Below are 15104 nucleotides of genomic sequence, written 5' to 3'. Positions count from 1 at the left end.
AACATTGAATATGCCTGTCTTTTCATATCTCCTCATGTTGCCATTTTCATGCTCCTTAATCGAGGTAGTCCTGATGAGTGGACTTGAGGATAGATTTTTTCATTATTATCTTTTTCAAGTTCTTAGGCAAATAAAATAAAATTTGCTTAGAAAAAGAACCCAATTAATTTCCCTCAACCACATGCCTCCATAAATGTTTGCGCTTTCTAGCACTGGATCCAAAATCAATAGTGGGCAGAGATGGTAGAATTCAGTCGAATTCTCCAATGCTAACCATTTTTTCAGAAGTTTAGTTTTCACACCTGGAAAAAGGTGTGAAAGTATGACTACAGCCTTTAAAAAAAAAAAAAAAGCTACCAGTGTTAAATGTATCTCTACTTTTAAAAACTCACATCCATGAATAAGATGTTCATTATTTGTAGGCTGATCAAGCTGAATTGGGCAATATATGAAGTTTTCTCCTGTGCCCTTTTGAGCACAGGGCAATAAGGCCAAGCGCTTATTTCAGGGTTCAAAAAAAATATAAGACAGGGTCTTATTTAATGCTTCATTACCAGGCTAGGTAACATCTTCAGCGGAGTATACATGGACATGGACTCTGCTAAAGATGTTGCCTAGCCTGGTAATGAAAAGTTTGGAAACCACCCCACAAGCTCAGAGAATGAATCTTCATCCTCCTGTTGGAATAGGTTTTGAAGCTCATTCTGTCAAAAATACAAATATGTACTAATAGTGCTGTGAGCCTTACTTATACAAACATGTAACTTTTCTAGCTGTTTTGCAAAGGTTTTAGTCTTATTAGGTTCCTGTTTTGACAAACTGCTGAGCTGGAGGTTTGTTTGCAGAAGAGCTGTGATATCAGACCAATAAATAATGTATTGAAAGCTAATGGCCAATAAGACAAAGCAACATTGCAGTACTGAAATATTCTTCTTTGGGGGATGATATCCTTGTACAGTATGTGAAGTTTAACAAACTTTGAAGTATGGCTAAGCATGTAAAGTCAGTAGGAGTAGCAAAATTGGATGATTTACTTCATGTGTGGATGAGTTTCTGTAGGTCAAGGGTCAAATATGAGTGTTCTGAAATATATAGGTGGGTCATATGAGGCTGGGGCAAGAGAAAAGCATAATAATATGGCGTGCATAAGCACACCAGCATGCCTACCGTCGTTGTCCTACTGTCCCCATTTATATGTATTCATTTCTTTCATTCATTGCCCATGTTTATATTTCTTTCATTCATGTCCATGTTTATATTTCTTTCATTCATGTCCATGTTTATATCTACACCTGCTATCTGTACATGTTTCACAAACTAATAAAATAAAATAAAATAAAATAAATAAAAAGTAGTTGTGCTTAAAACAGAAAGTGAGAATGATAAAAATGAGTCCTTTAAATCTTAATGCCCATTAATATTTCTGTGTGTTCGACAGAGCTTGCCCATTTCCTCATTCTAGTAGCCTGATTCTGAGAGCTATGGACCATTTCAGAGAAGCCCTGAATGTGTTTTGGAGGATATAAGCAGGCATCTGGAGAGAGAAATTGGCTAAAATCAGAAATGTTCCCTTTTGCAAATATAACTGTTGTTTAGTCCCCATGTCCATCCTGATGTCTAGAGGTTTTGGTCTACAGCTTCTTATTTTCCCTTGAGGGTGAAAGGAGATACAGTCCAATAAATTTTCATTTGCTAAAATGGAGGATGCTGATATAAAAATATAATAATCCTTATATCAGCAACAGTACCTGTGTTTGTTGTTTAATATTCCTGTAAATTAAGTTTGCCCAATGTTCTTGTTGGTATGTGAATTTGAGAAATAGTAGATTAAATTGAAGACTTGTTTATTCATTTTATGAGCTTTGAACCTGGGACTTTCCATACACAATTTAATCTCTTTGACAACTTCAGTACACAAATTATTCTATGTTTAGCTTATACACAAAAACCTCAAGTGGTAGTCCATCCTTAGGCATTGCCAAGAACAGTAGATCCATCAATATAGTGCAATCAATTAAAGTTAAATTAATCTGGAAAAGTTTTTGGGATTTCCAGAAATGTAATAGCTGCTTTAATGCCCCCCACTACTAAATCTACTTTCTGTCTGTGTTCTTTCATACATATGACTACAGAGTTGTAGTGTTGTGCTGAGTCAGGATTTACAGACCAGGAGTTTCTTGTTTACTAAGAAAAATAGCATCATGGATTTGCCATTTTCTCTGTTTTCCTCACATTCTGCCTGCATCCTCTCTCTCCCATGGAGCCTGGCCTTATACTTTGCCAGGAGGCGCTCAGCTCTTCTGCTTTCCATGTTTAGGTAAGCATTGCTTTACCAGTCCATTACCAGGCCAAATAGTGCAGCCATATTACAATTGCAAATGAAACCAAACCTTTCCTTCTTTATTCGTGCAAGCAACATATGAACTGACAGAGACAGAAAGAGAATTATAATGAAGGGAACATTTTTAAAAGGCTTATTTTAATGTAATCCAGTCCTGAATTTTGGCAAATACACACAAATATATAGTTTTCCTTAAGCAAATGCATCTGCTTGTTTTCTACCTTCATTTCTGCCCAGATTGGCATTGACAAGAGTCACATATATGTGTCTCTTCGCCTATGACAGTTTATCAAGGCTCGAAACTCTTCACTGTTGTTTATTCCAAAGGTAACTAGACTTTGTTTTTCCTTGAAGACGTTTCGCTTCTCATCCAGGAAGCTTCTTCAGTTCTTACTGAATTGGTGGAGGCTCCAACTGAAGAAGTTTCTTGGATGAGAAGCAAAATGTCTTCATGGAACAACGAAGTCTAGTTGCCTTTTGAAAAAGCACCTTTGGGACAACCATGACCTGGATGGCTGAGAATCTCCATAGACCTTCACTGTTGTTCAGTTTGAGTCCAAACAACCCTGTCCACTCCAGTCTGCAATGCATACATGATTGCAAGGTGAGAATACTTTGTCCAGTTTGGGCGTTGCTTTTTTTCTATGCAAGGATGGGCTGAAAGCTTTTGCATATAGATTATGACCCACTGCCAAAAAGCACAGGAGCAACTCTAACAAGAATTACTTCAAGACTCCAATTCCTGACATTTTATTTATGAACGGTGTACACAGAATGGAAAGCGCATAGCAAACATCAACACTTTTTTAAGAATAGTGTTTTTTACTGAAACATGAATCGGGGGCATATGGAAGACAGCTTATTTGTGCTGATGTAACCACTGTTATCATACTATGAAATATTTCTGGCTCTGATCATCCTAATCCCTAAGATTACAATTAATCCTAACAGTTCATATGTATACATTCCAATTCATGAGTGGAATTAACCTCTATACAGATCTCCTCTTCACCTTTTGATGTACGTCAAATTCTTGTTTTTAGTTTAGAACCTTCTGTAGCAGCTGCTTCCTTGTTCCTGAAACTTGACATATTCTGATAATCGCTCATCCATCTACCATCAATCTCTAATGTTTAGAAGTTTCTTTTCTGTAATGACTCTATCTTCTTTTGCTTGATGTTGATACTTGCTTCTGAGCAATGGTGGCGCAGTGGTTAGAATGCAGTACTGCAGGCTAACTCACTGCTCACTGCCAGGAGTTCAATTCTGAATGGCTCAAGGTTGACTCAGCTTTCCATCCTTCTGAGGTCGGTAAAATGAGGAGCCAGATTGTTGGGGGCAATACGCTGACTCTATAAACTGCTTAGAGAGGGCTATAAAGCACTATGAAGCGGTATATGAGTCTAAGTGCTATTGCTGTTGCTTCCACAAGTAGTCTACTACAAGGCTCAGTCCTAGGTCATGTTCAGTTCAATGTGTTTGTAATATCACACAGAAAGATAGCTAGGTAAGATTTGTCTTTTTGGTGATGACACAAAAGTGTGTAATAGAGTTCATGTTCCTGAGGGTATTCATAATATGGAAAATAATTTGGCATTGCTGGAAAATTGGTAAAAAAATGTGGAAACTGGTGTTCAATGTTTTTAAATGTAAGATCATGTGCTTAAGAAAAAAGAATCCTCCAAGAGGGGGTACAGTACAACATACTGTGGGGTATAGTATTAGATAGAATAACAGAAGAAAAAGATTTAGATGACTGCAAAATGAGAAAAAAACTGTATGGCCAGACAACTGTGAAGGCAAACAAAATTTTGGGATGCATCACTAGAGGGATCATCAGCGGAAAAAGGGGGTCATAATCCTGCCGTATAAGGGCTTTAGTTGGACTACTGTGTCCAGTTTCAAGAACCTCACTTAATAAAAAGATATTGATAATATTGAATGAGTCCAGAGATGGACAACAAAAATAGGGCAAGATCTGAGGGACAAAACCTATCAGGAGAGATTGGAGGAACTTAATATGTATGACCTGGAGGGCAGAAGGGAAAGGGTGTGTGTGACATGATTGAAACCTTTAAACATATTAATGGTGTGAATAAGGTTCTAGAAGGTAGTATTTTCAATATTAAGCAAAAATCAAGAACACGGGGGCATAACATGAAACTGACAGGAAGGAGGATCAAAAGTATTGTTAGAAATTATTTCACAGAAAGTGTGGTGGAAGCTTGGAACCAACTTCAAGTGGTCAATCATCAGTAACTGATTTTAAGCATGGTTGGGGTAAACAAATGTCAATTATCAGACAAAAATAAAAAAAAATAAAATGAATAAAATATAAAATCAATAAGTAAAAATAATAAGTAAATAAATTAAAAAGAGAAAACCAAACAAATCAACTCAAAGGGCAGGCATGATGGACCACTAGGTCTTTTTCTGCCCTCAGTTATCTACACTATGTTTCTATGTAGGACAAGTCTACTTTTATTATAATACCGTAGTTATAGTAATAGAATCTTTCAAGTCTTTGTGGGTTTAAAAAAAAATTAATTCCACCTTTATTATTTTTTATAAATAATTCAAGGTGATGAACCTACCTAATGCTCCTTTCTCCTATTTTCCCTCCAGGAACAACCCTGTGAGATGAATTGGGCTGAGAGAGAGTGACTGACCCAAAGTTTTTCCCTGCCTCACTTTATACTCACATGAATTAGGCGATGATTGTATCCTCAAGTTATGTTTTGGGCTTGGGCTGAAGTCCCTTGTATCTGATTGTAGCCTTGGTAGAAGCTCTTCTTCCTGTCCTTCATTGTCTATGCTCTCTACATTGTGGCATCTCTGGAGAGCTGCTGGAGGCTTAATGTCCATTAAAACTCATCCTCTGTTGATCCTTTTCCCTTAGAAATAAAGTTTGGATCTTTGCAGCTAGTGATATAGAGAGGCTGATTTTGGAATTACCAGATGTAATCCAGGATTGTGATTCAAAGATGAGATTTTCAAAAGTGTGCCTTGCTGAATTAACACAGAGAGATATAAATATAAGCTTTTTCAAAGTAAAATGTTCCATTAAAAGACACACATTAAAGATGTTTAATCAAAGCGTTCAAGTGATTTCTTTAAAGAGTAGCAAAACTGTAACAAGGAAAGTCTAATTCAAAATATAACATACGGTAAAGGGTTGATTAAATGAGACATAAAAATAAATGTTATCAATACAATATACAGACCACAACAAAAAACATTTATAAATGAAATTTAACTGGCATGAGTACAACTTGGCTAGGATTAAAATTGTGCTTGAAGTAGCATGTTCTTGATTACCCAGTCTGGAAGTAGGAATAATTATAGATAGGAATAATTTGTGAAAGAGTTGCTGTAGGCAAGTTGGGGTGTCAGAAGTTTAGAAATTATAGAAAGTATAAGACAGGAAAGAAAGAAAGAAAGAAAGAAAGAGAGAGAGAGAGAGAGAGAAAGAAAGAAAGAAAGAAAGAAAGAAAGAAAGAAAGAAAGAAAGAAAGAAAAAGATCTGTAGAAAGTATGGATCAAGGAAAAGATCTTAAAATGGAGTTGGGGAAATTGGAGAACTGATTGCCAGTTCTTAAACAATACAGTACCTATAGAAGAAGAACCAAAGTCACAATAGTAGAAAGGAGAGAAAAGAAGAAAGAGAAGGAAGACAGATTTAAATGAGGATCCACCTAGTTTAGCAGTGCATACCTCAATTTTGCACAAAGCCTAAACTGAAAATAGTTTTACAATAAAGTTGCAAAGCTCTTTACTGCTCCCAAAATGCTGGTCTTGCACTTGTCCCATTGAAGAAAAAAATAGTTTTCTGGTGGAAAAAGAGTAGGAGCTTTTGTTCCTGTGTATCCAGAGCCTTTATTATTGCTGGAATGAGTGAGGCTTCCATGAGACAGCGTTTTGCATTTGTTTATCTGGTCAGCATCCAATTTCTGTTGCTCATTCTTTTTCTGAGGGAAAAAATGATGGAAAAGCTTCCAGGGTTTTGGATCATCTATTCTTCTTGGTTAGAAATGTAGAGTGTCTAAATGTATTTGGTAAACGAATGGCTGATGCTTCTAGGATCCCTAGAGATCTCCCAACAAAGAAAACAATGTTCAAGAACATTTGATTCACACTAGCCCAATAAAATAAAGACCCTCCTACTTTTGGGATGAGAGGATGATGTCAACATGTGTAAAAGGGAAAAGAAAAAAATGATTAGTATGCAAAACATGTGTGCCCATTCTCTTTCTTGGCTCCTAAACTGGGAAACCTTCCTTCATTTGGATAAACACCACTCTGGAGGATCTGTTAAATCCAATAAGAAAGGGATATCTGCTTTTGAGATATACTTGCCAACAACTAATTACTTAGCTAAACATGCAGATTTAATTAAGGTTTGTTCCTTCTTTAGCCAAAAAGAACATTTTAACATTACTTTGGGAATCAGATTAGCAGCATGAAACAATACAGTGAAATGTCCTGTCCTCCAGAACACAAAAAAAGTCTGTGGCTAGGTCCAAATTGGGGAAAAAACCCACAGTTGAAATCCATGCCTCATCTTTTCATTAAATACAATATTCCCATACACATTCAGAGTACAGTCTTTTTAAAAAATAATGTTCCACAACACTACTTTTCAGTTGTGTCCAGTGGTGGGCTGCTGCCAGTTTGGATCGGTTCGAGCGAACCGATAGTTCCGACAAGCGGCTGGACCCGCCCACCTGCCCTGGCACTATCATGTCCTATGTAATCACTTGTTTTTCGATGCCACACGCATGCACGGAAGGCACATGCTCACATTTTCAGTTCCGGGAGAACCGGTTGATCCAGTATAAGATGCCCACCTTTAGTTATGTCCTATCTCCACTGTAGCAATATCACTCTATTTATTGTGAGATAAGCTTGCTGGACCCCTATCTTAGGAGAATGCCGAAGAACATTGAATACTCACTGTGTTGTCATCTTAGATTTCTGAAAATGTAATGCCCAACATCAGATATCCAACGTAGAAAATCTAAGATGGTGGCTGCTTTAAAAGCAGATTTAATCCACTGCCTTCATCCAGATGTTCTACTGCCGCCTAAGTCAGGGGTGGATTCTACTTACCTTTACTACCGGTTTGCATTGCAGACACGCGAATGCTCTTCTGCTCATGCGCAGAAGCTTCTGCGCATGCGCAGATCACCTATGATGATGTCCGGGTCAGTGGGTGGAGCTTCCCGCTGGTTTTACTACCAGTTCTTGCGAACCAGTCTGAATCGGGGGCAACCCACCACTGGCCTAAGTACGTTTGAAGGCTGGGCAGCGAAGAGTGGCTGTGGTCGATCTGATGCTGATAATTCTGGATAATAACCCCAAGGGAACAGGAAGACCCTAACTTTTGGCCAGCATAGCAAGTTCTGATGCTAGGACTTATTCCAACTTTTAAGTCTAGAAGAGGACTCTCTTAGATAACCTCTGTTCAACTATCTGATTTAATTCTTTAAGACTCTCTGCGCAGTTCACATGTTTTGGGATGTATTTTTTCTTGCTTCTTCCTGCCATCGTTTCTCACTCGGTTGTTTCACATGGTATTTTATGCTATAAGACCCTTGTGGTAAGAATTGTGGAACAAATATACCTGCTGCATTCGCAATGGCATCAGTACTATGAATGCATCCGGTGACTGGTTGCTGAACTGTTAGTGCCATCTTGGTCCCCACACATATATGTATACATTAAATTTATGGCCAGAAAGGCTGTCATTCCCAGTTTTCAGCAGAAACATGGATGTTCCTTCAGTTTCTCTAACACAATGCTTATGTGAATGGGTGGGGACCCTAACTCATGTTAATTCTGTTTACAGGTTTGAGCCCTCTCTCTACTTTGATTAAATTGGCATAATTGAGGGGTAACTCCCACGGCCCACTGTAACTGTTGAGTCAGCTGCAACAAAATTGTAAAAATGCATTTTGCTAAACAGACAAACCATGAAAAAGGAGAAGACTGTTCTCTCTTCTGAAGTTCCACTTTCTTTGGACTGCTACAAAGCATTAATTCTGAGCAGCTGAAACAATTCAACATGTCTCCCCTGTGGATTTTGCTTCTTAGATATTGGGCAAAAAGGGACTATAGATTCCATTCATCTACTAACAGATCTTCAATAATTCAGTTTCCTTTTATAAACAATGGCTTCAATTATGGTAGAATATTTACAGAACTTAAAAAAATGTTTCTGAAAGCCCAGCACTTAAGGAAAGACTTCTAAGTACCTTCAAAACCCATAAACACCACAGGGTTCTCTCAACTCCTGATTTTGAATTTTGGTATTCATTTCCTTCAACTGAAATTCTCTAGATGAATTATTGGCCCAATATATATAGGGTTCTGGAATTTAATCCCCTTCACTTCATTCGCAAGTTGAATGTACTTCTTCTATAAACTGTCACATTAACAAATGGGATTCAACTCCTCTATTAACCCATGTAGCCCAAATTATAAGCATAGCTCATGTTTTCCTGACTAGTGGTGGTGTTCTAATGGAAGTGGGTTTATTTGGGAGTGAGTCCCATTGAATCCAATGGCATTTGCTTTAAGTGAATATGTAAATGTCCATGGCACTTGCCCATTCTCCAAAGTGCCATTTGAATGAAATGTTGAATTCTAATACCCTATGTAAACCAGTGTGTAGATCATTTTTATCATTTGTCTCTCCCAGCTTATACCTTGCATTAGCAACATTTTAGAGGTCATACTTGTGAGGGGGATGTCCGTAAAATATGTCTGAAGTGGAAGAAAGTTGTGACTGCCAGATCCAGCCCTCCTGTCTGGCAGAATGACCCAACTGTCTCAGGTGGCTGATGCTGTGGATTGCAAAAGAGGCCTCCAGCCATTCTTTCACAACCCTTCAGCCATTCCCTTTCTGCCTATGATCTACCTTCCAGCTCTGAATTAGTGTGTGTGTGTATGTGTGTGTTCTCCCATTCAAGAGCTGAAGCTAGGTACAAACAGTTGCTTCTGCATTTTGAATGAGGTGGGAGGGGGCAACATTTTTTGCTTTGCCTCAGGCACAAGATGTCAGCCCTGGTGATTATAGAGGGATTTAGTATTATTTAGATGGAGCAAAGTGCATGTAAGTTTTTAAAAAGCACCCACATATCCTGCATAGCAAACTACTTCTGTCATTCAGGCATCTTTTTTAAAAAAGCCCAATGGAACAAGGCTTTGTTGTCTTAAGAGAACATTTCAGGAGCAGCCCATGGACTGAAAGTCTGCTTGAGGCAGCAGCTGCAAGGCAGAACTGTAGTTCTGGTACCAGCTCAGTGACTGAATGGGCCTGTTTTATTCAAACCCCATGAGGTGAGAATTCAAAAAAGTGTAGGACTATTATTGATGCTTGTTAGGCTTGCTGGATAGAATAACAAGTGGTGGGAGCTGGAGTTTTAGCAATCTCCACTAGCTTTGTATAAGAAGCAGCCTTAGGTATATTTTTGTAGAATTCACAAGGAATGGTAATTAATTTAAATAAAGCAGGTCCATTGTTCAGACCATTACAAAATGGCCTGCATCCTCACTTGAATGCATGCTACACAATAATTCCTCTCCCCCGCCCCCGCCATTTTGTTGTTGCTGTTGTGTGTCCTTGTTCTGGATATTTTATTTTTTCCCCATCATATACATCTTAATATTTATGGGGATTAAATTTCATGCTATTGGAATTTTTTTCCAGCAGTGCTCAGTTCTGAAGGCAGAAAAGCAATTGGAAAGTTCTCCAGCTCAAATTCCAAAGAAATGAGCACGGCAGTGTTCTTGCTCAGCTCTCATTAATTGAAATGTGGCTTGTCAAATGGAGCTCTGTAGGAGCAAGGCAGAGGGCAATTTTATGGCCATTCTTTGAGAGAATCTGAAAGCTCAGGCCTATATTGTTTTCACAAGCAATGCTAATGATGCCTTTGAGTATGGTATGCCCTGTTAAAAGAATCTGGAAAAGAAACATTTTAAAATCTGAGATGCATTGTTGTTGAGTTTTTTTCTTTGGCCTTTCCCACTACTGTTTACTGGAATGCAACCAGTTTCCCATAGCAAAAATCTGTTGAATTGGCAAAGGAGAAGCTTTGTAACATACAAAGGGTCTTAACCTGGCACAATAAGGTAAGGGAATAATAGCCACCATTATCCAGCTGTTGCTGCCAGAATAATTGTGCTAGTTTTGAGGAGACATTCTGCAATTCACATGGGAAGTTCTGATGCAGGTATGCCAGAATTACTTGGATAGAGGGCTACATAATACGTTGATTGTATAGGAAGTTTAAGAAAGAAAAAAATGTATGATGAAAAGTTAATTTATCAGAAAGTATTTATTCCGGTTTGTGAAGGAGGATAAAAAGAAGACATCCTCTCATATCAAGAGCCGAGGTGGCGCAGTGGTTAGAGTGCAGTACTGCAGGCTACTTCAGCTGACTGCTAGCTGCAGTTCAGCAGTTCAAATCTCACCAGGCTCAAGGTTGACTCAGCCTTCCATCCTTCTGAGGTGGGTAAAATGAGGACCCAGATTGTTGGGGGCAATATGCTGACTCTGTGAACCGCTTAGAGAGGGCTGTAAAAGCACTTTGAAGCGGTATATAAGTCAAAGTGCTATTGCTATTGCTATCAGGGAGTTAGGAATCGATAGCCATAGGTTCCTCATCTGTAGCTCATAGAAAAATGTTTTAAAAACACATGTAAAATGGCCTCATTGGACCCCTGAAGACTTGAAGAACTCAGGTGATTTTGAGAGGTTTTTAAGGAACAATATAGATTCCTTAAGATCTGCTATGTATAAGCTATTAAGCTTGCCTTTTAACAGAGTCCCGTCGTCCCACCCCCCAAAAAAAATCTGGTATGAAAATTTTGACCCAGTTACATTTGGGGTTAGGGTCACTAGAGAGGCACTTTGGTGTAGTGGTTAAGGCACTGGGTTAGAAACTGGAAGAGTATGAGTTCTGCCACTTTAGCATGAATCTTGCTGGGTGACCTTGGCCCAGTCACTCCCTCTCAGTCCTGGGAAGAAGGCAATGGCAAAGTTCTTCTGAAATCTTGCCAAGAAAAATGCAGAGACTTGTCTAGAGAGTTGCCAGGAGCCAAAGATTGACTTGAAAGTACAGTAAGGCAAGTTTTTACCTTACTGTATCTTGTCTCTTCACTGTTACCTTGGAGAGCTGAAAATGTCATATCTGAAATAAGTCTTACATTAATTTATTTATTGGTTCGATTTATATGCCGCCCTTCTCCGAAGACTCAGGGCGGCTTACATGAAGGCTAATGAAGACTTTTTAGATGCTTCATTCTTTTTTTCCCTTTTTTTTCCAAACAACAATGGTCATCTCTCTCTCTCTCGCTCTCTCTTTTTTTTCTAGGCACCAAGCTGCCTTCCAACTGTCGGAAGCTTTGTCTCTGCACCAACAATGGCACCTTATCCCGCAGCAGCCCAGGTGTCCCCTTATATGGCGTACAGTGCTGCTCCTTCTGGTTACGTAGGTAGTCACGGCTGGCAGCATGCTGGGGGCACCCCTCTTTCACCCCACAACTGTGATATTCCAGCTTCACTGGCTTTCAAGGGCATGCAAGCAGCCAGAGAAGGTAGTCACTCCATCACCGCCTCTGCACTCTGATATTGGAAATACGGCAGAACATCCGGTCCAGTCCGATCCAGCTCAGTGTTCTTTCTTTTGTCCCCATCATTCTTCTTCACAGACTGACTCAATGAGCTGGAACTATTTTTCCATGATTTTGTGCTTAAAAAAAATTGCGGTTTGGTAAGTGTAAATAACATAAGGAAGGGATAAATGTGTTGTCTCCCTTTGCACTGCATGAAGAAGATTTGACAGCCCTCAGAGGGCTTGTGTGACTGTTTCATTGGTAAAACCACACATATTTATTTTAAAGCTACAGGACTTTTTCAAATGTGCAATTGTTTCATATTTGTGAGAAACCATTCAAAGAAACCCAATAGATCAACAAATGCAATCAAATAGAAATTGACTTTTGGACCAAAAAATAGTTCTTGTGGAAAAAAGCATGGACAGATGAATAGTCATCGTGGCTAACAGCTTGTGTTTTATAGCAACAAATTATAGAACCAAATGAATATATGGCTCTGTTATTTATCCTGTATTTTGTTGTGATCACAAAGACAATGATGTTTTTGTTTTCTCTTTGTAAATATGGACTTGGTTATCATCTGCATTTCCACTAGTCAACTGACTTCTGCTTTTCTTTTTGTTGTTAAGTGGTGACATGGTAGACATGCTTTTCCCACTTTAGCATCCTTCAATAGTGTTAGGATTGCAATTCCAGAACGTTCAGTGGGAATTCCACGAATTGCATTCCCAATTCACCCAGAGTTTGCCAAAATGGGAAAGGATTTCCAAGCAATTTGCTGTTTCTCTTCTTGGTGATGTCATTTGCCTTAATGGTTCAAGTTTTGATAATTCTACATTTGCAGCATAGTATGAAAGCTCCTTAAAGCACTTGGATTTAATGAAAAGCATTTGGTTTTTTTCCAGCAAAGAACCTAAAATGAGTACAAGTAGTCCTCATATAAGGACCACAATTGGGACTGGCAACAGGGTTCTTAGGTGAAGTGGTTGCTAAATGAAACTGCAACTGTGCTTATGATCAGCTTTCCTTTGCTTTACAGATCTTATAAGGTTATAAATGTGAGGATTGGTTGCAAAGTTACCTTTTTTTAATCACTGTAGTAACTGTAGTGAACAGTTCTAAACAAGGCAGTTGCTAAATGAGGACTACCTATAACTCTATATTCCTAGTGGGTCAGAAAGTTTCTCTCAGTCTTTCACAAAGGAAAGGATGTTTGTGGAAGGCACTAGTGTTCAATGAAAACTGCTGCTAAAAATAATAATAAATGTAATAAATAAAAATAAGCAACACAAATTATGCCACAATCTCCCATTCTATTCTCTTCGGTAGACTCTCCCAGCATTTGGCACAGCCTTTCATGAGATACAATAAATTATAGGAGGAGGTAGAATCAGCCAAGTTAATGTTCCCTTTTTTTCTTCCGCAGAAGCATCCTATGATCAACATTTACTTAATAGTATATCAATCCATTTATTTCAGTAGCAAATGATTGATTTTTCTGGATATACTGTATAGAGAAAATACTTTCCATATGGTATTTAATAACCTACATTCATAATACCGTAGCATCACTGACATGAAAGAGACATGGATGGGAAAAAAACTAAACAAAATGGAAAGTTATCCCGTCTCTTTAATGTGAAATTGTGGGCAGAGATTTTTAATAAGCCAATAAGCCAATCCATAATAAGAATTTTACCTCCAATTCCTTTTATTGGATGCTTGGGCAGAAAGTGGGTGAATTATGATGCAAGTAACCACTGTGAAAGCAAACTGTACTGTAATTTCTTTGCTTAGCTGAGTTCAGTAATTCCAGCCCCAGCCTCCCAAGTTATGTTGCCATTTTGAAAAAGTAAAAGAAGAAAAAAAAATGTCTACAATTCCTGTTTTATTGAATGTAAAACAAAACTAGGCTTTTGGTAAAGTTTACATTATTGTACATAAGCATGTTTCATTCATAGGCATATTGGTGGTGGTACTACAGATATTATTTATAATGTTAACAATATTCATCTTTTTCATTGCTGTATCCTTTATCAAGCATCATTTCATGGTCACTTGGATTCCAATTGCTCTCTTATATTTTTCCCCCAGTATAATCTTTTCAAGATGGTCTGTTCTCCTTGGACAATAATAAAGTTGTGAATATAGTTTTGGAAAGCCTGTTCAAGCTTGCCATTGTGTGTTGAAGATAACCATGAGAAGGAAAGATTGGAAAATTGACGTATCTCCTAGCATGATTAAATATTAATATATTATGTACTTTTGTAAGTCTAGTGCAATAATGTAAAAACACGTCGCTCAATACAGATTTTGAAAGACTGCTTAATAAAATTATCTACATTTCTTCCTGGCCATATTACACATAAGCATACTGCTGGGAGAATAAGATAAGATTTTGTCTCTTTTCTGAGAATATCATGTTTTTATTTCAGAAAGTCAACAGAGATCGATCTCTTAAGGCAATTCAAAGGAAATAATGTGTGATGTCATATTGAGGCTTCCTGGAAAATGTTCAAAAATATTTTCATTTTGCAACCATTTAATCATAGATTGAAAAGAGAATGTTCATAAACTCTAATTGGTATCAGTAGACTGTTTTTCAGGCTCCTATTTTGTTTTTAAGTACTGCTAAAACCAGTTGACCAGAAAGTAACTGCTGCTTATTTGTAAGGCCCGAAGGAAATGCATTCGCTTGTAATACATGGTGCCCTTTTGTGGAATCCCTAATCAAATAAAAGCATTGAGGCTCACCAATCCATTCAGCTACAGACTTCATTCAGAAGAATACTTGTTTCATTAGTACTCTGGAGTTGAATGTCAATGGAGATTCTTAGTCATCCAGGTCTTGGTTGTCCCAAAGGTGCTTTTTCAAGGGGCAACTGAACTTTCTGGTTTTTCTTTGAAGATGTTTCGCTTCTCATCCAAGAAGCTTGTTTAGCTTCTTCGAGCTGAAGAAGCTTCTTGGGTGAGAAGCAAAACGTCTTAAAAAACCCCCCAGAAAATCCAGTTGCCTTTTGAAAAAGCACCTTTGGGACTACTCTGAAGTTGGGCTCCAACTCTTTGCAACCCATTTGAAAGTGAGTTTTCTTGAACTGAAATAATTCCTGCTTCCGGGTAAAAATAACCAACAAAACTCCTC

General features: G+C 38.1%; 1 protein-coding gene across 3 annotated transcripts in view; it reads left to right on the top strand.

The window, feature by feature from the left end:
• Window positions 1-14356, top strand: part of PAX9 (paired box 9) — a 45174-nt gene extending 30818 nt beyond the window's left edge. For 2 of the 3 annotated variants that reach the window (XM_034418039.3, XM_034418040.2), the window contains one exon: window positions 11719-14356. In XM_034418039.3, coding sequence (XP_034273930.1) covers window positions 11719-11973 — 255 coding nt within the window. In that variant the 3' untranslated portion in view covers window positions 11974-14356. Of the gene's footprint in view, window positions 1-4966; window positions 6802-11718 lie in introns of those variants that run through there. The other variant, XM_087874630.1, reaches the window with a different exon arrangement.
• The last annotated feature ends 748 nt before the right edge of the window (window positions 14357-15104 follow it).

This window comes from Pantherophis guttatus, chromosome 1 (genome assembly GCF_059756535.1).
Source record: "Pantherophis guttatus breed Tessera chromosome 1, ASM5975653v1, whole genome shotgun sequence".
In the NCBI taxonomy this organism is placed as follows: Eukaryota; Metazoa; Chordata; class Lepidosauria; order Squamata; family Colubridae; genus Pantherophis; species Pantherophis guttatus.
This window is presented reverse-complemented; position numbering and strand designations above follow the sequence as displayed.